This window comes from Carcharodon carcharias, chromosome 2, assembly GCF_017639515.1.
Source record: "Carcharodon carcharias isolate sCarCar2 chromosome 2, sCarCar2.pri, whole genome shotgun sequence".
In the NCBI taxonomy this organism is placed as follows: domain Eukaryota; kingdom Metazoa; phylum Chordata; class Chondrichthyes; order Lamniformes; family Lamnidae; genus Carcharodon; species Carcharodon carcharias.
This window is the reverse complement of record NC_054468.1, coordinates 232,245,800-232,271,696: the sequence shown is the minus strand read 5'-3', so window position 1 is coordinate 232,271,696 and position 25,897 is coordinate 232,245,800. Positions and strand designations below refer to the sequence as shown.

The 25,897-nt window shown below is 45.7% G+C and overlaps 1 protein-coding gene across 2 annotated transcripts in view; it reads left to right on the top strand.

Annotated features, from left to right (window-relative positions):
• phactr2 (phosphatase and actin regulator 2) overlaps nt 1–25,685 on the top strand; it is a 162,815-nt gene extending 137,130 nt beyond the window's left edge. For both annotated transcript variants that reach the window (XM_041178645.1, XM_041178634.1), the window contains 7 exons: nt 1,476–1,690; nt 6,832–6,988; nt 16,226–16,281; nt 18,835–18,896; nt 20,071–20,208; nt 21,360–21,436; nt 22,279–25,685. In XM_041178645.1, the coding sequence (XP_041034579.1) occupies nt 1,476–1,690; nt 6,832–6,988; nt 16,226–16,281; nt 18,835–18,896; nt 20,071–20,208; nt 21,360–21,436; nt 22,279–22,294 (721 nt within the window). In that variant the 3' untranslated portion in view covers nt 22,295–25,685. The remainder of the gene's footprint in view (nt 1–1,475; nt 1,691–6,831; nt 6,989–16,225; nt 16,282–18,834; nt 18,897–20,070; nt 20,209–21,359; nt 21,437–22,278) is intronic.
• Nucleotides 25,686–25,897: the final 212 nt, after the last annotated feature.

Here is a 25,897-nt window from a genome sequence, read left to right as displayed (position 1 = left end):
GACCAGCGGAGCAAGCGTCTAACTGTGAGCTTCACTGAAAGATACCATTACAAGTCACACATTTAATTTATTTCATTTTTTTTTTTCAAATGGAATCCATTTCTGTATTTTTCTTGAACTGAAGCTGGGGACAAGGACCTGGAATTTGCTTTGTACCATCAATAAGTACCTGTTCCCTCTTCTGTTTTTTGCAATGATTTATCAGAGGTGGCCCAGGGTCATTGTGAGGTCACCCATCAGTTTCAGCCCCAAGACCTTTATCATTTTGTCCAGATATGCCCCAACTTTTACACTGTGTTCCTGGCCTTCAGATTAGTCAAGTTTCTTCATCTTTTTCATCTTATACCGGAAGTCAGCTCTGATGAATTGTCCCTTAACCCTAAGTTGTAATGAAAGGAGAAATTGAATAACTATTTGAATAGAAATAAATGTTCAGGACTATGGGGAAAGAGTGGGGGTGAGTGGGACTAATTAGAGTAGCAGGCCCAAAGCACTAGTACTGGCAGAATGGGCTGAATAGCCACCTTGTGTGCCGTGAGTCCAAATAGCCACAGGGAACCATCTCTGGGTTTGATGACCACAATAAATTGGTCTACGAGTCTCACCTAAACCTCAGTGAGCAATTGGTGCATGTATCACCTCCACATGGCTGCCCACCAGAGGGAATCACTTGATTCTCGGCCGGCAGCCTGCAGCTAAGTCTGAGTGAGGAGGGTGAATTCTTGGCGGGTACCGGTTTATTGACAGCAGGCCGCAGTGGCTGTGAAATGTATTGCAAGCCCAGGAGGGCCAAGCCTAGATTCTTAAAAATCAAAATAAATTATTACTCCACCTTTTCAGTGGTGTTTGCTGGCTGGGCCAGGTCCCCATCCTGAGCACCTGCAGTGGTCAGGTAGGCCTCAGGCTCCACAGATGACAGAGCAATTTCTGGTGAAGGTCCACGGATACCTGGCTTCTCATTAGAAAGGATTTGAATGCTTGTTTTAGAAATGGAAAATAGACCTGGCCCAATTTTGAATTCAATGTATTTTTAGCCTTCTCACCCTCTAATTGGACATATTCCCAGAGAGTCCATTACATGAGCTTCTCCCGCCCCCCCCCCCCACCCCCAACCACCAACAAACCTTTCCCCAAGCTCCATTGTCTTTATAACTAATAGATTAAGGTGGTCAAAGACATTTAAGATAAAAATGACAATGTTTTGGAATTTCCCTATGATTTTTTTCCCTCCAGGATGTAGTTCACGGCAGTGTGTCCTGATTGTTAAACTCCAGTTCCTGCAGACTCCAGACAAATCCTGGAATATTGACAGCCCTAAGGTGCAGGCATTTGGCTGGGTCGCAGGGATTGTTATTTTAAATGTGGTAAGGTTGGTGCACCAGGTGCAACCAGGACCATGAGGTCCAGGCCAAGAATTGATGCTTTCTCCAAATGCGTGCTTGCTAACCACATCTGTCATCCTTTATTTCGAGCAGTGGTTGCGATGAAGTTGACAGGAGTGAGAAGCCGGAGACAGCAGTGAGTCCTCTCACCAAGAAGAGCCATGTGCAGCTGGACAGTTCTTCACCGGTCATCGTCATCCCCAGTGCAGTTTATCGGGATTCTCTGGGGAATGACACCGATTCTGACAGCTCACTGCAGAACAAGACTGAATCTGATGAATCTGATGAAGATGAAGAATGTTTAAACAGTAAGAACTCTGATCATGCTATCGCTAACACCTCGTATAGTATGTTGTCCAGAGGGACAAGCAGATGTCATTCAGCTCCTTCCGCCTATTCCATCATGCAGTTAGATCGTGGCTGATCGTGACCTTTACTCCATTTTGCTTCCATGTCCCTCAATACCTTTACCCAACCAAATTCTATCCATCTCAGTTGTGGAATTTTTCAATTGAACCCCAGCCTCAACAGCTTTGTTGGGGAGAGAGAGTTCTTCCACTACACTTTGTGCTTCCTGACATCACGCCTGAACAGTCAGGTTCCAATTTTACGGTTATTTCTCCTTGTTCTGCACTTTCCCCAACAGAGAAAATAGTTTTTCTCTATCTACCCTATCAAATCCTTTAACCATCATAAACACTCAATTAGATCACCCCTTAGGGAAAACAAGCCTCTAGATAAGGGTATTCTAACCATGATAACCCTGGTATTATCCAAGTGACTCTGTCTTGAATCCCCTCCAAGGTCATTATATCCTTTCTGAGATGAGCTGTCCAGAACTGAATGCAGTGACTCCAGTCGGAGAGTGACATGAATTTTATGTAACTGTAACATGACTCCTACGCCTTTGCATTCTGGCACTCTTGGGATACAGACCAACATTCCATTAGCTGCCCTATAAACTTTGGTGATTTCTGTCCCTGGACCCCCTGAGTCTAGAAGGGAATTTTAAGACAGTTGCCAAATTTCAAATCATTCTTTTGTTTTTACAAATTATGTTCCAATCTCTCTATTTGGCCCTTCCCACATCTCCCACTGTAGCTGTGTATCGATGGAGGAGCCAGAAAGGCTTTTTTATCAAGATTTCCCTCGTGGGGAAGAAAGTAATTGTGCTCTGCTAAGTACCGCCCACGTCACCAACCCCGGCCCCGACAGACACCACCCCTCGGCCCCCTACACCCACTACATCCCCCCTAACCCCTACCATTTCCCACGTACATACACACACACCCAAATCCCCCCACATTCCCTCACACACACCCAAGCCATCACAACCCCCTACACACCACTACATTCACCTCCCCCACTCCCCGACCCTCGACACCCTACTGCAGCTTTTGCCCCACCAACGTCAAGAGATCCCAGAAAGCCCAATAGTCTCTTTGTTTGGGAAATGCAGTAGTAATCCTGAGAAGTTACCAGTTCAGATCCCAACAGTTGCAAGTCATGACATGGAATTCAGTAAAATTAGGTCCAGGAATCTGAGGCTCCGCCACAGAAATACCATGACCATGAAAGCTGCTGGTCTGTTGTTAAAAAAAAAACCAACAGGAATTCTCTGATCTTCTTCAGGGAAGGGACCCTGTCAACCCTACACGTGACTCCAGTCTCGCTCCATGTGGTTGACTCTTTGTAGCCTCTGAGCGCCTGGGGATGGGCACTAAAGATTGCCGGCCATTTAACAGAAAGTTACCACTACCGCAGCTTCTTGCTCCAACCTCACTGCACTCGAGAGAGGTCAGACTTGAGGAGGTTGCTTAGCAGGTGAGCAGTTAGGGTGGTAAAAAGTCTCATTGGCTTTTATTTCATTTTCAGAATGTGGGTGTCACAGGCAGGGGAGGCATTTATTGCCCACTCCTAATTACCCTGAGCAAGGGCAGTTGAGAGTCAACCGCATGGACTGGAGTCATGTATAGGCTCAGTCCGGGTAAAGACAGCAGGTTTCCTTCCCTCAAGGACATTTTGAATTGGTTGGGGTTTTTTAATGGCAATCCACTAGCTTCATGGTCATTCTTACTGAGACCAACTTTCTAATTCCGCTGTATTTAAAATTCTCAAATTGCGCATTGTGAGGGTTGGACTCTGAATAACTACTCTGGCCTTGCTGACTAGTCCAGGCCTCTCAACAGCCACTCCAGCAACAGAATCACTTCACTACTGCACCCATTTGAGATGCAGCACAGCTCTTTCTGAAGTGGTCTCACCAGCAGTTGCCCTGCTCTAGTGCAGAATACTTCTCACCCACTCCGTCTTTGTGAAGCATCTCTGGGTGAAATATCAAACAAGTTATGTACAGTACTTCTGTGATTTTTCTTTGGCTGAGAGCCTTACAAATCCATTGCTGTGCTGCAGAGTGCTCTAATCCATACTATTGAGAAATCCACACAGGTAAAATTCCTGTCTGAAACACAAGGGTATAAGAAATAGGAGCAGGAGTAAACCACGTGGTCCATCGAGCCTGCTCTGGTCCTTCAATACAAACATGGCTGATCTTCTGCCTCAACTGCACTTTCCTGCCCACTCCCCATATCCCTTGATTCTCTGAGAGACCAAACATCTGTCTATCCCAGCCTTAAACCTTCTGGTTTAGAGAATTCCAAAGAATTACAACCTTCTGAGTGAAGAAATTTCCCCTCATCTCAGTCCTAAATGATCGGCCCCTTATCCTGAGACTGTGCCCCCCCCCCAGCCTGTGTTCTAGATTCCCCAGACAGGGAAACAATCTCTCGGTATCTAGCCTGTCAAGCCCCTTCAGAATTTTGAACCTTTCAATGAGATCCTTCTCAGAACGTAGACCAAATTTACACAGCCTCTTATCATAGGACAATGCCCTCATCCCAGGGACCAACCTAGTGAACCTTCGCTCTACCACCCCCAATGGAAGTATATCCTTCCTTAAATATGGAAACCAAAACTGCACACATTATTCCAGATGTGGTCTCAGCCCCATACAATTGTAGCTAGACTTCTTTATTCCTCAACTCCAATCCCCTTGCAATGAAGGCCAACATTGTATTTGCCTTCCTAATTGCTTGCTGTACCTGCACGCTAACTTTCTGCATTGCTTGTACCAGCACGCCCAAGTCTCTTTGAACATCAACGTTTACAAGTTTCAGACCTTTTAAAAATATTCGGCTTTTCTATTCTTACTATCAAAGTGAATAACTTGTCGCTTCCCTACATTACACTCCATCTGCCATCTCTTTACAGCCTCTTTGTATCCTCCCCACAGCTTACATTCCCACCTAGTTTAGTGTTGTCAGCAAACTTAGACGCATTACTCTCTATCTCTTTGCATAATAGCTGAGGCCCCAGCACTGATCCTTTTGGCACTCCGCTAGTCACAGCCAGCCAACTTGAAAATTCTCCATTTATCCCTACCTGTCCATTAACCAATGCTCCATTCATATCACCCCCAACTCCATGAACCCTTACTCTGCCTATGAACGTTTTAGTGTGGCACCTTATCGAATGCCTTTTGGAAATCTAGGTATACTACATCTACTGGTTCTCTTTTATCTGCCCTACTAGATTCATCCTCAAGAAACTCTAATAGATTTGTCAAACAGGATTTCCCTTTCGTAAAACCATGCTGACTTGTTCTAATCATACTATGCCTTTCTAAGTGTATTAAGTCTGTCCAAGATAGCTGGTCCAACTCAGAATAGTTTACCTGTAGGGCTGCATGTACTCAACTGCAAGAGGCAAAGCTAGTCTGGAATGCCATGTGTTAAAGTTAGAATAAAGCTCCCTCTGCACTGTCCCAGCATTGGTATGCCAAAAGCTAACTCCAGACTAAAGCTCTTTCTGTGTTACCCCCAAGACACTGCCACCTGAATTAGATCCAAATTAATAATATAAAATCAAACATTGAAGATGCTGAAGATCTTTAATAAAGCGAAAAAATGCTAAGAAAACTCAATGGGTCTGGCAGCATCTGTGGAGAGAGAAACAGAGTTAACGCTTCAAGTCCAGAATGATTCTTCTTTGGAAGCAAATTTAAAGTGCTTTTTCTTGCTCCAACAATATGCTCTGACCCTTAGATACCTGCATTTTAGTTTTCACATAAGCCACCATTGAGTTCGCCCTAAGATTGAAATATAACCTAAACTGTGTGAAATGATTAGTGTGGGAACAAGAGGAGACCAATCCAGCCCCTTGAATTGGTTCCACCATTCAATCAGATCGTGGCTGGTTTGTACATTGGGTGGGTTGGGTGGGAGCAGATGCTCTGAGCGCCCCTTGTGTGGGTGGGGGGAGGAGGGAGAGTTGGGGCCTGAGCTCTTTCACGCATGCGCATGCACATGAAAGAGGGCAGAGATCTCCCTGAGGCGGCTCCATGTCTCAGGAAGATTATTTTCTTTATGAAAACTTCCAAAAAAAATAGAAAAAATTATTCAGGCATTTCCCCTCACGTGACAGTGTCACATGAGCTGAGACATGTCAATGGATTTTAATAAAACATTTTATTTAATTTATAAGCACTTCATGAAACCTTATCCTGCCCGTGGATGAGGTTTCATGGTAAATGTGAAGGCTGTCTGGGCTCTTCACCTGCCCGACAACCTTAAGGTTGGACAGGAGCCCTGATAATCAGTTAAATTAGGTAATTAATGGCCTGAACAGGCCTTTGACAGTTCGGTGGGCACACAGCCGACTCCACTGCGTGCCTGCCGAACTGAAGATCAGAATGACGCACAGTGATGTCGGGACACACATTTTATGCGTTCACGAGCAGTGCCCGCCCCCACACGCCAACCAGAAGATTCAGGTCATTAACTCCATCTATATATTTTTTCTCCACGATCCTTGATGTCATTACCACACCAAAACTACTTCGCTCCCTCCAAGCCCAATATACCCTTTGATTTTGTTTTGTAAACTCCAATCGACCCCCAGAATTCACAGTAGACAGTTCCAGATTTCCACTCCACTACTGCCCTTTTTGTGAGGAAGCGCTTCCTGATTTTTTTTTTACTCGTTCATGGGACGTGGACATCGCTGGCTGGGCCAACATTTATTGCCCATCCCTAACTGCTGTTGAGAACTGATTGTCTTACTAGGCCATTTCAGGGGGCAGTTAAGAGTCAACCACATTGCTGTGGGTGTGGAGTCACATGTAGGCCAGACCAGATAAGGATGGCAGATTTCCTTCCCTAAAGGACATTATCGAACCAGACGGGCCTTTCACACCTGAATGGTTTGGCTTTAATTTTACAACTCTGCAGCTTTATTCTGGACCCCTTCACCAGGGCAAATAGCTTCTCTGTATTGACCCTGTCAAACCCGTTGAAAACACAGGTGACGTCCTGTACGGCTCTTTGTGTTCAGATCCCCCTCTCACAAGCTGTGATGTTCGGTAACCCTGAGTTTGTGACTTTCTCGCCAGGTGTTCTCGCCAACAAAATACAGCGGAGAGATACGCTCGCCATCAAACTCCGCAACAGACCAACAAAACAGGAGCTGGAGGAGAAGAATATCCTTCCCCGCAAATCAGACGAGGAGCGGATGGAATTGCGGCAGCAAATTGGGACCAAACTCATCAGGTAAGCAAGACACCAAACATCCCCACCCCTCGGTTTGTCTTCTCACAGGAATGATCACACCGTTGTGTTTAATGTTGAATAAATCCAATTATAGAAAAGAGTACAGGACCAGTGACCCAGAGGTTATCAGTTCAAATCCTACCTTGTCTTTTCTTATTTCTTTCATGGGATGTGGGTATCGCCAACAAGGCAAGTATTTGTTGCCCATCCCTAATTGCCCTTGAACTAAGTGGCTTGCTCAGTCATTTCAGAGGGCAGTTCTGAATCAACCACATTGCTGTGGGTCTGGAATCACATGTAGACCAGACCATGTAAGGGTGGCAGATTCCCTTCCCTAAAGGACGTTAGTGATTCAACGGTAGTTTCATGGAACCCAATTATGAAGACTAGCTTTCAATTCCAGATCTTACTCAATTAACTGAATTTAAAATTCCACCAGCTGCTGTGGTGGGATTTGAACCCACAACCCCAGAGCATTAGCCTAGGCCTCTGGTTTACTAGTTCAGAAGCATCATCAGTATACCAACATTGTCCCTAAGTAAGTTACCCCATGGTAAGTTGTAAACACCAATTCAATAAATTTAGAACGATGTTGTAAAAACGTAACTGGTTCACTAGCATCCTTCAGGAATCAGTCACCCCCTCTTGGTCTGACCTTGCCCTGCTCTTGTTTAAACAGTGGCCTTATTTCTATCCACCTGACCAGGCAAACGAGGCCTCAGCTTAAGCTCTCATGAGGAAGATGGCAGCTCTTACACTGTCGCACTCCCTCAAGTATCACTGGGAGAGTGTGCTCGAGTCTCCAGAGTGGTAATTTGACCCTGCAAACTTCTGACTCAGAAGTGAGAGTGTCACCCAAAAAACATGAAAGCTTTTGTGTGATTGTGCTTTAACAAGGTGTTAACCTGCTTAAAATGTCAAGTGATGACAATGATTTCTAGCCTCCAAGGTGTAATAGTTTCAGTGACATCTTGTGAATGTAAGACTGGATATTGTGCTGATATTCAAAAAGGTGAAAGTGAATTGTAAAAAGACAGCAGCAGATTTGGTTTCACATGATGATGTGAGTACTTCAAAATCACTTGACATCCTTTTAGAGACAGACTTCCTGTCACCCATTTACACAGACTGTTTCATCACACTCCTTTTGATTGAGATGACTCAGATGATCTGAACTGTCTTTCATCACTTTTTTTTTTAAAAATGAAAAAAAAAACAAATAGCGAAATGGAACAGCAAGTCCGGCAGTATTATCCTTCGAGCCAATCCCTGGTTTTATTTATTCTGTGAAACCTGCAATCAGAGTAATGCCAGGGAGTGGGTGAGAGTTTGTATGTGTATGTGTGGGTGTCTGATTACGTGCGTCTCAACGAGTGATACAATCTGTGTGGGGATTAAAGTGCAGAGGGTACCTGGTGACTGTGCTGGTGAGTGACTGAGTGTGTCTGAGGGAAGGGTGAGCAGAGGAGTGTAATGACTGAGGAAAAAGTAAATAAGTCAGCAAACATTGCCTCCCTGCCGTGTTCACACAGTATCAACCCAGACCAGGCAAGGGTCACGGGGTGACAAACCAGGAGCTTAATTTTTAAACTTGATCTTCTTCTTTTGCTTTTTCCTTTCCCTCCCTCCCTCTCCAATATAATGAACTAGCTTCAGTAGAAAGTCAGCCCCCTAGTGGTGTAAAAACATCTGAATTCAGCATAGTATTAGGCCTATCATGGCCAGTCCTCTGGTTCATCTCAATGGGCTCTCCTCTCCTTATCCTGTGTGCTGATAACTTTGAGATGGTCCCTTGGAGTAGGAGCTGTTGATTTACAGTATTTCACTGTTAAACCTTTGAGGACCTGCATGCTTTTCATAGAGGGTCAGTGCTGCCTTGGGGTATCTTCCATAGCTCGTCTCCAGAGATCACCCCTTCACCCTCAGTCTAGAGAGCAGGAGAAGTGGAGATACTGACTCTCTGACCAGACTCTGCCAAGCAGTCCATGTGCTCTTAGGAAGGGAACTCCAGGATTTTGACCCAGCGACAGTGAAGTAACAGCGACATATTTCCAAGTCAGGATGGTGAGTTACTTGGAGGGGAACTTCCAGGCAGTGGTGTTCCCATCTACCTGCTGCCCTTATCCTTCTAGGTGGTACTGGTCGTGGGTTTGGAAGGTGCTGTCTAAGGAGTCTTGGTCAGTTCCTGCAGTGCATCTTGTAGATGGTACACACTGCTGCTACTGTGGGTCGGTGGTGGAGGGAGTGAATGTTTGTGGATGTGGTGCCAATCAAGCGGGCTGCTTTGTCCTGGACAGTGTACAGCTTCTTTAGTGTTGTTGGAGCTGCACTCATCCAGGCAAGTGGGGAGTATTCCATCACACTCCTGAATTGTGCCTTGTAGATGGTGGACAGGCTTTGGGGATTCAGGAGATGCATTACTTGTCACACGATTCCTAGCCTCTGACCCGCTCTTGTAGCCACTGTATTTATATGGCTCATCCAGTTCAGTTTCTGGTCAGTGGTCATGTTGATAGTGGGAAATTCAGTGATGGTAATGCCATTGAAATCAAGGGGCAATGATTGGATTCTCTCTTGTTGGTGATGGTCATTGCCTGACACTTGTGTGGCGTGAATGTTACTTGCCACTTGCCAGCCCAAGCCTGGATATTATCCAGGTCGCGCTGCATTTGGACATGGATTTGGGGGCATGTCTTAGTCTAACTCTGCCTCTGTGGGTCACCCCTCCACCAAGATACCTCAGCATCAGTGGGTATTAGGATCAGTGAACAAGGGTAGCAGACAGATGGGAACACCACCACCAGAAGATCCCCTCCAAGTCACTCGCCATCCTGACTTGGAAACATATCACCGTTCATTCACTGTCGCTGGGTCAAAATCCTGGGAATCCCTCCCTAACAGCACTGTGGGTGTACTTTTACCACATGGACTGCAGCGGTTCAATAAGATAGCGCATCATCACCTTCTCAAGGGCAATTAGGGATGGGCAATAAATGCTGGCCCAGCCGGTGACACCCACATTTTGTAAATGAATAAAAATGACACAAGCACCTGATTATGTTGGCCACGCCTGATTCTGATTGGCAGACGGGGAAAAGCATGCATTTATATAGCACCCTCCATGATCTCAGGGCAGCCCCAAGAGCTTTACAGGCAAAGTAGTTCTGAAGAGTGGCCACTCTTATAATGCAGGAAATGTGACAGCCAATTAGTAGATGGCGGTATTGAGTGAGTTGGATGGCTCTTTCAAAGGGCCAGCATGGGTGCAAAGGGCCAAATGGCCTCGTACTGTGCTATATCATTCGATGAAGGAGGAAAAGAGGCAGAATATTACGAGACAGAATATTACCTTCTATAACTACCCGTGAGCAATTTCCGAAGATATAGGAAGTGACGGAAGGTTATCTACCCACTCGATGGGAGGGGAAGCCTGAAAGATGATATCGAGGAAGAGAATGAGGGAAAGGTTTCTACCATCACATTTTACCTTCATGCCCTAGTTCAGTTGTTATTTTCTGTCCTCGCTAACTGCTTCTGTAGAAATATCTATTATCAATTCTCAGTTCTAGATAAGTGTGTAGCTATGAAGTCACGGCCATTAGCTCTTCAGCTCACATGTTTTTATCTTCCAGTAACATTGTGACCTTTTCAATTTTAACTGCATCATTTCAGTGGAATTTGTAAGAGGCTGTGTCAGTGCAGAGCAGTGATTCACAATGATTCAATCATTCACAATGATTTAGAAACTGTCTGTAACTACCTTCAGTCAGAAACCGTCTGTAACTACCTTCAGTCAGAAACCGTCTGTAACTACATTCAGGCAGGGACAAATTCTATTCCTTGTTGGGAGGGAAGAGGAAGTGGGTGAATGACCTGAAAGCTAACTTTAAGATAGGTATATCTTTTTCATGGGATGTGTGGGTTGTGAGCAAGGTCAGCATTTCCGAGTTTAATCACTCCATCACTGGCGACTGTGCTTTGGCATCTGCTGAGGTTGAAAGCTCTACAATTCCCTCCTGAAACATCACGGTCTCTCGCAGCTCTCCCATTCTTAGACCAACTTTGGGTTACCTGTCCTTACATCTCCCTATGTAGCTCGGTGTCAAATTTACTATGATAACGCTTTTGTGAAGTGCTTTGAAGTGTTGTATTACGTTAAAGACGCGATATAAAGGAAAATTGTTGTTGTATTTCAAGCATCAGAAATACTCTGTGGCCGCTCGTTAAAGATGAGAATCAGAACCTTCTCCCATCACCTCCTGGCTCCTCGGCCTGAATTTTAATACAGGCAGCCTCCTAACTGGCTGCCTGCAAGCTCGCTGTCCAATTACGGACAGTGGACAGTCTCCTGATATTGCCAGTCCAATCAGAGGGCTGAAACCCCAGCAGTCATACTAGGAGAAGTGGATGTTGCTCAGGCAAGAGAACTCAGGAGCTGGGCCAGGCATGTTTCAAAATAAAATACAATGGGAGCCAAGGGTCAGAGGGGAAACCCTTCCATAGTAATCGGTGAGGTCACAGGGGCTGCCTTCCCTCCTCACCTTTGAGCCATCGAACCTGATCACACCCCCATCCCTGGGCTGCCACAGGGAGGCTGCCTCCATTTAGATGGCAACACACCCACACAGCTGGGTATCGTCTCGTCATTGGCAAAATGCCAACAGCACTGTAAAATGGCTCTTATTAGGGCCTTTAATTCTGGTACTTGGCTGCCCACTTCCTTGGACCAGACAGTCTCTCAGCATCCAGTCCCACCGCTGGGAAACTGCCTGGACAGGTGGACTACATTGAAGGGTTGACCCACTCCTCACAATTTTACCAGCCTCCATTGTGCCCCAGCTCGCCTCCCTGGAGCCAGTAAAGTCTGGAGCATTGTCACTGTTAATCTGTCCTCCTGAGTGAACGGAACAGTTTAACAGAGACTGACCGCCTCCTGCCCAACAAACAACCACCACCCCACACCCCACACCACCCCTCCACCCATCACCCCCACCCATCACCCCCACCCCTCCACCCATCACACCCACCCCTCCACCCATCACACCCACCCATCACACCCACCCATCACACCCACCCATCACCCCCACCCCTCCACCCATCACCCCCACCCATCACACCCATCACCCCCATCACCCCCACCCCTCCACCCATCACACCCACCCCTCCACCCATCACACCCACCCCTCCACCCATCACACCCACCCATCACACCCACCCCTCCACCCATCACCCCCACCCATCACACCCATCACCCCCATCACCCCCACCCCTCCACCCATCACACACACCCATCACCCCCACCCATCACCCCCACCCCTCCACCCGTCACCCCCACCTATCACCCCCACCCATCACCCCCACTGTGTTACTCGCAATAAGAGGTTGTGGTGAAAGAATTAATCCAGGCTGGTCTTTTGGTTCAAACTGGTTTATTTTCAAGACAACTCCTCAGTGCTACTGACTTCCAAGTAGTTTCCACACAATGTGTTCCAGCTGTAGCTTCTTATTCTATTTAGATGGGATAATCAATGCCCATCACCTGTTTAATGAACAATTGTTTGTAACCCCCCGCACCCCCCCACAACCCTCACCCCCCCACACCGCATGCTCATCTAGCATTCATTCAGTTGGAACAAAGGAGGCAGATAGGTCAGTTTCTTGCCTCTTCTTTCTCAACAACATTAATGTTGGAATCGACACACTCACCCCTGATTGCGTTTAGAAGCAGGGTGAGCCATTGTGTAATTCTGTCAGGGTGAGAATTGAGCTGCTCAATAACAAGGGATCTTTTGCCCCACACTCTAGCTTCCTGGTCTGTACCATGGGCCAGTGGCAATGATTCATGAGCTAGAGTTTCAAACTTTAAATAATGAATGTATGGAAAATCTAGTCCAATAGTAAGGCTCATTAAAATTCCTTCCTGTTGTATATTCTCTTTCTCATAATGGTGTGTGGAATGTCATTTTCATATCCCTGATATTCCTGTACAATCTTCCAACAAGCCAACTGGCCCAATTACTCTATATTGGTGTTCATACTCCATATGAGCCCCCCTCCCATTCTACTGCATCTCACCCTATCAGTTTTTTACTCTATTCCTTTCCTGCTTCCTGTCCTTATCTAGCTTCCTCTTAAATGCATTAATTAATGGATTTAATTAATTATTGATTTAATTGATTAATTGATCTTAAACTTAATTGACAAGTCTCTGTCAGTCCAGTGACATTTTATGTGGTATCTATTTTTAACAATTATTACATGCTCTCCTCTGTGTCCTGGTGTGAGTGCATCTTCTCTCTGACTCCCAGTGACATTGCTTGAATTGTTGATGCAGAGTTCACTGTTGGTGTGACATGCTGCCACACTTGGCACTTTTGCGTATGTTTGGGTAAACCTGACGCTGATGTATTATAGATGCCACCAACACTTGCGAAACCTTGTCACGAAACCTGTTTCCCCTGCTCCTTTGAGAATGTTCAATTTTAGTTTCTAAATGTTGCATTCCACAGTTTGAGAAATGAACTTCCTGTTCACACCTCTTCAAGCGAAGTAGATCACGATTAAAGGATGTTCCTTTAATCCTGATCAGTTACTAATTATTTGTTACTTCTGCTAACTCTGAGATACCAGGCTGGGATTTCACTGGGTTACTGTAATGTCAAGGTTATATTAGTGGACTAATGACACAGAAATGCACACTGCAGTGCTTTGCCAAACATAATCATGGACCAATCCAGTGAAAGTCTCTGGTTGTCAACATCCTCTCAGGGTACGATACCTGCAGGAGGAGGAGTGTCCTACAGGCCTGGGCTAATAATCCAGAGAACATGAGTTCAGATCCCACAAAAAGCAGCTCAAGAAATTGATTTCAGTTGAAATGCATAGCTGGCAACATGAAGCTGTTGGATTGTTGTAAAATAAAACAGCTTGTTCATTAACACCCTTTCAGGAATGAAACATGCCAGTCTTATCTGATCTGGCCCAAATGTGACTCCAGTCCCTCACCAATATGGTGGACTCAGTTGTACCAAACGATAGCTGTGATTTCAGAAGACTCACTACCACCGTCTCAGGGCAACTAGGCTTCTGCTAATAAATGTCCACCTTACCAGCGACCACCAAACCCTAAGATTTAATTTTTTGAAAGGACTGCATATTCTTGGGATTCTAATACTTTTGGACAAAATAATATTTCTCTCCAGCCATGCCTCGTGTTCTTTTAACAGCAAAGTACATAGCTAGGAAGGACAGGTCACAGAATCACAGAATCTTTACAGTGCAGAAGAAGACCATTCAGCCCATTGAGTCTGCACTGGCTCTCTGAACGAGCATTCTATCTAGTCCCACTCCCCTGCCTTATCCCCATTACCCTGCACATTCTCTCTTTTCAGGTAGCAATCCAATTCCATTTTGAATATCTCAATCAAACCTGCCTCCACCGCCCTCCCAGGAAGTTTGTTCCAGGCTCCAACCATCTTCAGGGTGAAAATTTTTTTCCTCACATCACATTTACTCCTTTTGCCAATTACTTTGAATCTGTGCCCTCTAGATATTGATACTTACTTGAGTGGGAACAGTTTCTTACTATTTACCCTGTCCATACCCCTCAGGATCTTGAATGCCTCTATCAAGTCTCCCCTCAGCCTCCTTTTCTCCAAGGAAAACAGTCCCAACCTCTCCAATCTATCCTCATAGCCACAGTTCTTTATCCCTGGAATAATTCTTGTGAATCTCCTTTGTACTCTCTCCAATGCCATCAAATCCTTCCTCAAGTATGATGCCCAGAATTGGACGCAGTCCTCCAGATGAGGCCTAACTAGTGCCTTATACAAGTTAATATGACCTCCTTACTCTTGTACTCAATGCCCTTATTAATAAAGCCTAAAATACTATATGCTTTAGTAACTGCTCTCTCAACATGCCCTGCCATCTTCAGTGACTTATGTACATATACAACAAGGCACCTCCTTTAGAGTTTCTCCCTTTCTGCCACCATGAACCCAGAAATAAAAACAGAAAATGATGGGAATACCCAGCAGGTCAGGCGACATCTGTGGACAGGGAAACAAAATAAACATTTCGGGTCAATGATCTTTCATCAGAATTCCAGCCTGCACTGTGATGTTTTATGTATTTCTCTGAACCCTTATGAGGGGAGCTCTTGTGGAGCAGTGGGTAGAGTCCCTTCCTCTCAGCCATGAAGCTCTAGGTTCATGTCCCAATGCAGGATTTGATGGCCAAACAGGTTGGGTGTCAGTCTGCAAATCCATCCAACATGGGCACTAAGAGTGGGAGAGTCTCCTGGTCAGCCATGCTTGATGCAGAGCAGTGCCGCTCAAACTATTAACCTCTGGCGACCCAGGCAAAACAAGCTATGGGAAGCAAACATAAGCATGTGTTGTAAAGTCTTTCCTGCTGGTTTCTAGACATGGGAAGTCATCTAAATCTGAGAACCCTTACCCAGGGCAACAATGCAATCTGCAGCATCTGGGTCTTGTGTTTGGAGGGGGGAGTAGCACTATTGAGTGTGTTGATATTTGAGACAACCCCATCCCCCCCCCCCCCTCCTCTCCTCCCCTCTCCTCCCCTCTCCTCTCTCCTATGGAGTGACCACAGACACTTTCTGACCTGTAGGCATTTCATCCATCCATAGAGATGGTGGTTATTTGGGGTAGGATATTGTGTCTGATTGGGGATGGCTGGTGTCTGATCACCGGATACAGGGAGGCTTCAGCTGTTCTCACTGTACTGGGTGTTAAACATTTCTTGGGGGGGGGGGGGATAAAAAAAATCTCAGCTCCCTCTGACTTTTAACTAGGTAACAAATCCTATTATTTATCTTCACAAAAAAAATTGACAATCCCTGGAGAGAGAGAGAGAGAGAGAGAGAATGAAAAAAGCACATGGATGTATAATGTGACCGGGCTTATTTTTTGTTACGATGTTTAGATCCTCCTCTCTAGCTCTCCCTCTCTCCCCACCCCCACCCCATTCTTCCGGAACCGTCAGCTAGAGCGTATATAAAGGCAGTGGAGACTCTGCCAGTGAATCATCGCAAGCTGACAGTGATACAGTTCTGTCTACTGCGAGCATAAGAGACCGAGGGATTTCAGCAGCCGAAAACATCAACTCTTGCCCAGCAGTCAGCTCTTGATTTTCGCTTTAGAAGAGGATAAGAGAAGGAATTCTTTATCTTAAAAACATGGTGCACTATTCCATCGTTATTGTGTTCGGCAGGAGGCTCAGCCAGAGACCCTCACTGGAAGAATTGGAACAGAGGAACATCTTGAGATGTAAGTAAGATGAGATCTGCTCTTACTGCTTAACTAATGCGTCCTTGATTGGCGTGTGCCGGGGTATCTCTATCTCTCTTTCTCTCTCTCTGTCTCACGGCTGTGCTCGAATCAACAATTACAATCTCAATCTTAACTGAAAGCTGCAGCGGAATTTCTGCACCAGAGCGGGTTGCCTGGAATGGAATGTGAATTGGGACTTGGAGCTGCACTGATGTGTAGAATATAAAGAGCATCCCGGCTACTGTCTGCATTACAATAACTCTGGATGTGAACTTAAAATTACCTCGTTGCAAAAATAAGACAATTCGGCTGTTGCAGAGAGAGAGAGTTATTGAAAGAGTGATGCAGGAGAATCTGATCAGCAGAGGTTTATTTGGATGATGTCCTTACATTTAAGGTTAAATGCCTTTTTTTCTGGTGAGGTGTCTTGGAATTAAGCTTCAGACAAGTCAATCTGCCGCAGAGCACCACACGTGTATGGGGGGGGGGGTGGGGGAGGAGTATGGGGGGAATCCGCCCCCGCATCCCCTTTACCCCCGCCCCCTCTGGGCGTATGGGAGCGACCAGGATGGAAAATCCCACCTCCCAGCTCCGTCATCGAGGTTTCCCTGGGACGTCACAGAGCAGCTGATGCAGGAATGTAACTGTTTCAGCACTGGGGAATTTCACTTCCGGCTTCACTTATTAGCACCCCCCACCCAACCCAACAATTGCCCCCCTCCCCTCCCCAGCTGCTTGTTTGTGGGTTAGGGGGCTATGAAACAGCATCTTTAAATACCACCCTCCCCACATCCACCCACTTTATAGAATTAACGAACCACTCATTTTTATTAACCTATTAGTTTAGTTTAAGCCAACAATGAACACCAGGATACAAACAGATGCTGATGTCCTGGGGTTGTGGGTTGTGGAGGGGTGGGGTTGGGGGTTGTGGAGGGGGTGGGGTGGGGGTTGGCGGTAATCTTTTGTGGTTCACCCATAGCCTAGGGAAAGGTTCCGGCACTGACTGAAGGTTTGCCAGGGGTGGGGGGCTGCAGTTACATTGAGGAGAATCTGGGATTTCCCATGGTATAGAGAAGGTTAACAGGATATTTAGATTCTGATAATTGGGGAGAGACTGTTCCCAATGGCAGGAGGGTCAGCAACCAGAGGGCACAGATTTAAGATCATTGACGATGAACCAGGCGAAGATGTTGAGTCTTTTTTGTTAAACAGCTGGTTGTTACGATCTGGAATGCACTACCCGAACGCCCTGGTAGAAGGTGATTCAATAGTAACATTCAAAAGGGAGCTGGATACGTGGTAGAGCTCGGAGGAAAGAGAATGAAGAGTGGGACCATTTCAATAGCTCTTTTTGAGAAACTGCACATTCACAATAGACTGAGTGGCCTCCTTCTGTGCTGCATCATTCGATGATCAGAGTCTCAGTGAGATTAACCCCATGTTCACTGTACAGTGTTAAGCTTTATTGCTGTCGTTGCAGGATGGAAGAGGTGAGGTGAGGACACAGGAATTTAAGATGATAACAGTTCTATTAATATCCTATTAAATTTTAACTCGTGTTTCTGTCACTGGCAAAGATAAATAGTCTGTAATGTAGAATAACGAGGACTAATAGTGAGCTCTTTCTCATGCTCTACTGCCCTGCATTTTTCCCTCCTCCACATATTTATGTAGCTCCCTTTTGAACATACCAACATGGAAGTTACCACTGAACCTGCTTCCATTCATTAATGAAGGCCTCTGGGTCTCTGTGCCCCTGGCTTCTGACCCCCTGATCCCAGAGAAGCCACCAGCTCCAGCTGCCAAGGCCCTAACTCACAAATTGTCTCCCTAAACCTCTCTGCCTCTCTCTTCCCCTAAGCTGCTCATTAAAACCTGCCTCAGTCACCAAGATTAATTCCATTTGCCCTAATGTGTCCTTTTGTGGCTCAGTGACCAGCTTTGTTGGCGAGCACTCCTGTAAAGCAGTTTGGAACAGGTCTATATGAAAGCAAGTTGTTTTAGCCCTGGAGTTATAGTCACTGCTTGTGACCACTCAGGCCACAGCAGAGTGAACTGCTTGGCTGGTACGTGTGTGTGTGCTTGTGTTCCTACTCAGTTCACATTTCAGCTCACCTGCACTATATATCAAGCCTGTCTGTGCTTCCAAAGGGAAACCTCCTATATCTCTCTCGTTCTCCTGCCTTACGTCAGGAGAGGGAGGAGGATCCTCAGAGAGGCAACCAGTGCAGTGACTGCCTGCCAAGCAGCTCCCCAGATCTGAGCCTCAAGTTTCTCCTCCAACCACTGCATTCCTCGCACCCCACCTCCCCCCCCACTAACTCTCTAAGTGTGCATCTCATCACGTCGGGCCAGAAATAGGAAGGTACAGGCAATGGAACGCCCAGCGACAAGGCTCTAAGGGGTGGCTTAATATACGTCACAGCTGTCAGAATGGAAGTCAGAGGAGGCAGGATTCCCCTATGTCTACCTTGTGCTGAATGACTGCTGTCGTGTTTGCAAAAAACCTTCCATGGAGTCTGACCCTCTCCCTTTGTTAAAAAACAGATCGAAATGAAGAAGAGGAACATGAGGAAAGACTGGAGATCAGGAGGCGGCTGACTCGCAAGGTAAACCTCACTTATCATCATTTCCTGAAGCAATTTAAGAACAACAAACCCCAATGGTTCTGCCTCAGAGACACAGAATTGAACAGGACACATGGGGCGAGCTGTTGGAAAAGCAAATCAGCAGATTTTTTTTTAAAAAATGAATCTTCTGTACAATCAAAGTTCTCTTGAACGATACGAGGACATTTACAAAGCTTCATTCTGGGAAAGCATGTGCTGCCAGCTCACTGCTAACATCCCCTGCCTCTAAGTCAGAAGGTGCAGGGTTTAAATCCCATTGCGGACAGTCCCGAGGTGTGGAGACTGGGAGTCCGGTCATCGAATGGGGTCTTGGGAGCCTCTTAAAGCAGCTCCCTCACTGCCCAGGACATGGGAATGCTTTGGTGGCTTTAAGAGGAGCTGTGTGTGCATTGAAAAAACACATACTCACCAGCAAAGAGCACCATTACCTGCCGTGTGCCTGAGCCAATAGCAGAGCAATTTAATGTGATTTCTATTTTCATGGTGGAATTTCAAATGCCAGGTATTGACTGAACAGGGGACCATACACTTTTATAGACATAACATCAGCCACTCTCAATGTGGACATTTGAATCTTTGGGCTTCAATGTGGGTTGAATCTCTGCTCAGACTTTACTATAAGAAACTGCACTATGGGTGCAAGTTCCTCTTCGATTGTCAGACAAATCAGCAGATAGCAAATTTGGCAACTGGCCTCACCTGTGGTCAGTAACCCCCCCCCCCCCCCCACCACATTAGGCTTTTTTTCCACTCAATTCCATTGAAAGCCATACCGTAGAGTTGCTGATTTGCCATTTTGCACTCACGCTGACGAATTCTATACCTACGTGACTCTGTTACCCGGATACAGTCACTCAATGGACCCAGTCATTGAATTTTTTAAAACTTGTACCAAACTCCATTGTGTCTTACACTGTGCCTGTTTGATAAGTAATAACACAGCTGAGTCCAAAGATCACAGGATCTTCCAGTAGAGAAAGAGGCCATTCAGCTCATCATGTCCCTGTGATGGAGGGTACCATCCAGCACGGTGCCTGCTATATGCTTCAGTCAGTGCCAGTTTCTTGCTGATGAAACGTTTAATTGACAATGTCTACCAGACCTTCTGTGGTTAATGACTGATCAATCTTTCTTTCTGTTCTGTCCCTTACAGCTCAGCCTCAGGCCTACAGTCGCAGAGTTGCAAGCTCGGCGCATCCTTCGCTTTAATGAGTATGTGGAGGTGACAGAGGCCCAGGACTATGACCGGAGAGCTGACAAGCCCTGGACCCGGCTGACACCTGCTGACAAGGTGAGAACCTGCAGCACTTTCCGCTAATCCTGATTAACATAGCCCGGCCATCAAAATTGGGGTTGGGGGAGGTTACAGAAATTGAGAGAGGTGTGATGTTCTTGAGGGATTTGAACACAGGGATGAGAATTTTAAAACTGAGGTGTTGCTTAATGGGGCTAATGTAGATCAGCGAGGACAGAGGTATTTACAGTAATCCCAATCAGGCCAATTTGTCTCTTCCACCCCCCCATCTCGCCCCTCCCCAACTCATTGACTATTCTGGGCCCCTTTTCTAATGTATTTCTGTGCATTTAGAGATACTGGTTATTATGGAGAGGATTGGAATCTGGAAAGGAGGTACTGTAGTCAGTGTGTGCTGTGTCATCATAGACCTGACCTTTCTCGATGTAGTTAGGGTGTTGCTGCACACAGTGAGCAGTCTGTTTGATTTTTCTAGCTCAGTGGGGTGGTGCTCTCTTCTCTTTGAGTCACAGTTGTTTCAATTCTCACTCCAGAGACTCGAGCCTGTGAACCAGGCTGACATTTCAGTGCAGTACTGGGGGAGCGCTGCACTGTTGGAGATGGCGTCTTTTAGGTGAGACATTAAACTGAGGACCCATCTGCCCTCTCGGGTGGGCATAAGTTCCCTTAGCACTACTTTGAAGAAGAACAGGGGAGTTCTCCCTAATGTCCTGGCCAATATTAGTGGGAGGGGCAAGAACATTTACATTGGCGGGAGGAGCAGAGACAGAAATATAACGATGGCTTAATTTCCGGCAATCAACAAGGCTGCAGAGATATGACTGACTACTGGCCCATCAATACAAGTGAGATGCACTGAAAGATCCCATCTGGCAGAGATGGACAAGGCTTGTAGCAGAAAATATAAAATTAAGTTAACATTTCCCCTGTGAGCCCAGCCTATTCAAAATAAATATTACATGACATTCTATGGGACTGATTTCAAAGAGATTTGGATAAATAGGAAAGGCTGATTCAGGATTCTGCAGAGAGTGAAAGGCTTCTGATGCTAATGGGTTGGCAACAATGCAGCTTGATACTAAAGGACTCCTGGCATTCAGTAAGGTGCCAGTAATCAGATACAGCTGAATTCCTGGCCTGCTGTGTTCAGTCATGTGATACCTCTCCTTTCTCTCTCTCCCTCTAAGGCTGCAATACGGAAAGAACTGAATGAATTCAAAAGCCGAGAAATGGAAGTCCATGAAGAAAGCCGACATTTAACGAGGTAAGCTGGACTTGGGCGCCATTTATTTTCCCCCTCTGTCCTTGCTCTGTTTCTGTCTCCTTTTCTCTTTCTCTTGTGCTCTGTCATTCTCTCACTCTCGCTGTCATTTTCACTCTCTCTGTCTGCATTGCTTTCTTTCTCTCTGTCTCACCCTCTATCTCCTGCCCACACTGTATGTTTATCTCTCTCTCTCTCTCACAATCTGTCGCCTCTCACCTTCTGTCATAACAGACTGTGTTTATTTGTTTATCAGTGTCCTTGGCGTTGCTGTTGTCAATGCTGCATTATGACATCAGGTCCTCCCACAATCCCCCTACTCCCTCCCCCCCCCCACCCCACCCCCTCCCCCTGTCTGATGCAGGAGAGGCAGCTGATGAATTTGCACTCTTCAGACTGCAATTACCACCCCCCAGTGCTTTAGCACATGAGTCACTTACAGGTACTTGAGGCATCCTACACTCTGCCTCACCTCTCAAATGCCAGACTTTGAACCCCCTGCTGGTTGATCAAACTAAGAACACCAACAGAATTACTCAGCCATTAAAGCAATAGTGCAGCTCACTCCCAAACTGTAGCTGACAACCGGGAGCCATTTGAAATAAAAATAGAATTTATGGTGCATATCAGAACTGTTTCCCCTCCCCCACTAGTCCTTGACTTCCTCTCTTTGATCCAGCCTTTGGCCAACTGTCCTAATATCTCCTTATGTGTCTCAGGGTCAAATTTTGTTTGGCAATGTTCCTTGGCAACGTTCTTACGATATCCACAAAGCTATAGGAATACAAGTTATTGGTGTCGATGCGAATGAAATCTCAACCCCTCTCCTCCCCTCCTCTCTCCAGGTTCCATCGACCATAAAGGAAGCAACGAGAGGCTCCAGGAGAGACCCATATTGTCGAGCATTGAAGACGGTGCGCTTGTGGAATCGCTACCGAGGCTATGCCGGACTTAACGTGTGTTCTGTGCACCTTCCTGTCAGAAGCAGATGTTCAACAGAGGGCTGACCATGCAACAACTACAACAAAAACAATCAAAAAAAAAGAGAAGTTTTAATATCTAAGTAATTTTTTTTAAAAGATTCTTTCTCAGTGAAGGCAGGCTAGCTTATTTTGTTGTGACTGGAGGGGGAACAAAAGATGAAAGAAATGATGATGATGACGATATGATGGCAGTAGAGGGGGAACTGAACCCAGACAGAATTAAGGGCACTTTTAAAGGTCAGAGCAGAGCAAATTTTATTAACTTTTTTGCTGCCAACGTGCTGTCAGACAGGAGGTGAATAATCGATGTCGTGCGTTGCTGTCATGTTCTCCCATGTTGAGGATTGTGGTCAGGGTAATGTTTTCCTGCCATTTACTAACTGGTTTCCACTCTCCTCACTTTTGTGAGGAAGCAAATCAGACTGGAAAAGGGAACCTGTTTCTTAATGTAACTACAGCAAACGACCTGCTATGACCTGTTCAAGCTCGAACGCTGTCCTGATGAAGGCTCAAAGCTGTATACAGCTCATATCCTGCATAAAATACACATTGGACAAAACAAAGCCTGAGCCTATGTCGTGTTACTGGTTTCTCTTTTACCCCCATCCTTCTGCTAATTTTCTAAGCCAGTGATATTTATTTATGGGTGTTTGATGACCACTCTCGTTGACACTATCTTTAACTCAAAAAAATTATTGTTTTGCTGTGTCTCAACAAAATGTACAAAATGAGACGGAGCGGGATTTTCAGACAGATATGAACTCACTGCAAAACTGGCACTCAGAGGTGCGTGCAGACTTCTGGGAACTGTAGAGAGGCAGGTCAAGAACTGGATGGGTGGCATCTTTCCCACTGGGGGGAGAGGGAGAGCTGGTGGTTGGGAGGGTTGTAAATTTACAGGCACCTGTTGAGCAACATTCTGCAATAGGGCCTTTCTCCTCCTGCAGTAGACCAGCCCAATGATGGAAGAGATCTGCATAGGTTGAAGCAGATTAGACCCAATGGCCATGGCCTTTTAACTCACCTGGCCCCAAACCCCACATTGACCTACAGCTCCCTCTGGCTTTGAAAGCTGTTCACTTGAGGGACAATGGGGGCAGTGGTCCCTAGGCAAATGGTGCCTCCTTCTAAGGTGCAATTGGTGGTCTATGAGATCTGGAGGCTCTTTGTAAATGCAAACATTTCCTCATATATGTTCTGCAATCGCCTCACAGACGCAACAGTCTCTCACCACCCCAGGTGTCTCCCCACCCTCAGTGACCTTCAGGGCGGCAAATGATGGAGACGTTTTTGGACCAGATATACGTGTATCATCCAAAGACTTTAGCACCTGCAAATTATGAGTCTTTTATCAGGGAGAGGAAGTGGGGGTGGGGAAAAATGCCTCAATCTGAAAGCCTGATGGGGAAGAGGGTCCATGAGCTACAGTCATAGCTCACCATGTCTTACTGCAGGTTGGGGAGTTGAGTATGTCCTCTGCACCATACCAGTGTGCTAAAGCACGACCTCCCCATTTCCCATCCAATTGACTCAGTTTCTCGTAAGTTACCAAAAAAAAAGACGAAGTGAGAGAGATTTGGTATCAGCTTATGAATTTTGTGTTTTAGCACTTGTGTTTACTGTTTCTAACCTCGAAGGAAGCAATTGGAAATGAGAAGGACCAAATTTTCCAAATGGATTGTGGCAGTCAGCCTGTTTTTAAGATTTAATCATCCGTATGGGAGAAAGCAGGGGAATTGGGGGGAGGAGGGAGGGGCAGACACAGGCTGCCTGATAGTGCAGCTCTTTCCCTCTGGCTAACTGGTGTTGATGAGGGAGCGGAGAGAGTCCTTAAGGCAGAGTGTGTTTCAGGAGAGCATTTGTTTTAATGAGTTGCCATGGGACACCAGAGTTACAAACACCAGGGCAACTTTGTATCAGATATGCGGTGGGTGATTGGCTACCTGCTGTTGAAGCTTGACGTTCCTGTGAACAGGCAGCGAGGGGAATAGGAAAGCAAAGAGTTCCAGGTTATTGAAGGAGCACGAACTGATTGTGAATTTAATGTCCTCACGTAATCAGTGACTGAGCTTGGAAGAAGTGGATGTTGGTACATGATGGTGTGCACACCCAGCAGGGCTGCCAGATGAACTGTCCCATGTTGTGCTGCATTGAGAGCTGCTTATTCAGACTTGCCTCAGATATCTGCCACATTTATCCAACCCTGTAAAAACCTCCTAACACTGGGCACTGCAACTTCTTTCCTCCCTGACCTCTGATCCCTGATCCTTCTTGTATCGCTCGGGAATCTGGAGGAAGGGGAGGACCCATTCTCCTGTGTTTAATCATCATCCTTCCTTACGGAGGAGCAGGAGAGAGGAATGGCTGGCATTCCAGACACTCCTGCCACATCCCTCTTGACAGGATCTGTATCTTTCGAAAGGGCCTGAAACACACAGTAAAGTGAGAGAGAAAACAAAGTGCCGATTTAATCCGTAAAATGCTGCCCTAGCAGATCGGAATTTTTAAAAATGCATTTCCTGCGTAAATAATCCGCACAAGTTCGCCATGTACTTTGCAAGTGTGAAATCAAAGGCCTCAGTTTTATTTTGAAGATACGTGGATCAGCCCATCTCCCTGTTGTTCCCAGAATGAATTAACCTCTCAAACAGGGCTCTGGATTTCATTCGGGCAGTGTTTCAGGCAATAAGACTGACTGTTGATGTCTGATCAGATACTCCAGGAAAAGCAAAGCAACTTCTCTCAACTGTCCTGCACAACAGACAACCTATAACTGGCAGCTGCTAAAAAAAAACCTTATTGTTCTTTTGACTTTGTGCAGTCTTTCGTCTTGTAGACGGAGGATCTCTACAGATGTACAACAAATGAATGTAAATTTGATTTATAAATTGTATTGGTTGTAAATAACTGGAAAAAAAAACTACACTGTCTGGAATCGGCAAATGATTCTATAACCTGTCCGCGTGTTTTTGTAAAATGTTGCAAATATATATTTTCCAAAAAAAAAGACCCCAAGTCTCTTTCTGTTTTAAATGTCATGCTTTGTTCTTGTTATGTTTCTACAGCCAACCCAGGTTACTTGTGTGTGTTTGTGTGTTTTAAAAGTTCCTACATTGTACAATAAGCTCTTTTATGAGTATTTAATGTGACATTATGTTATAAGCTAAACTATTGGTTTTTATCACAGCACATTTGAAGTGCCTTAGTACATAGCTTGGCTGATTCGTTCTGTAACCTGTCAAAATTTCTTTAATAAAATTTTATCACAAGTTCACTTGTGTTTCACTTCATTCAGTGATTATCATTTGACCCAACAACAAAAAAAGGTTGATAAGGGGAGGCGATAGCGGAGTGGTATTGTCACTGGATGAGTAATCCAGAGACCCAGGGTAATGCTACCTGGGATCGATGGTGAAATTTGAATTCAATAAAAATCTGGAATTAAGAAATCATTGTCGATTGTCGTAAAAGCCCATCTGGT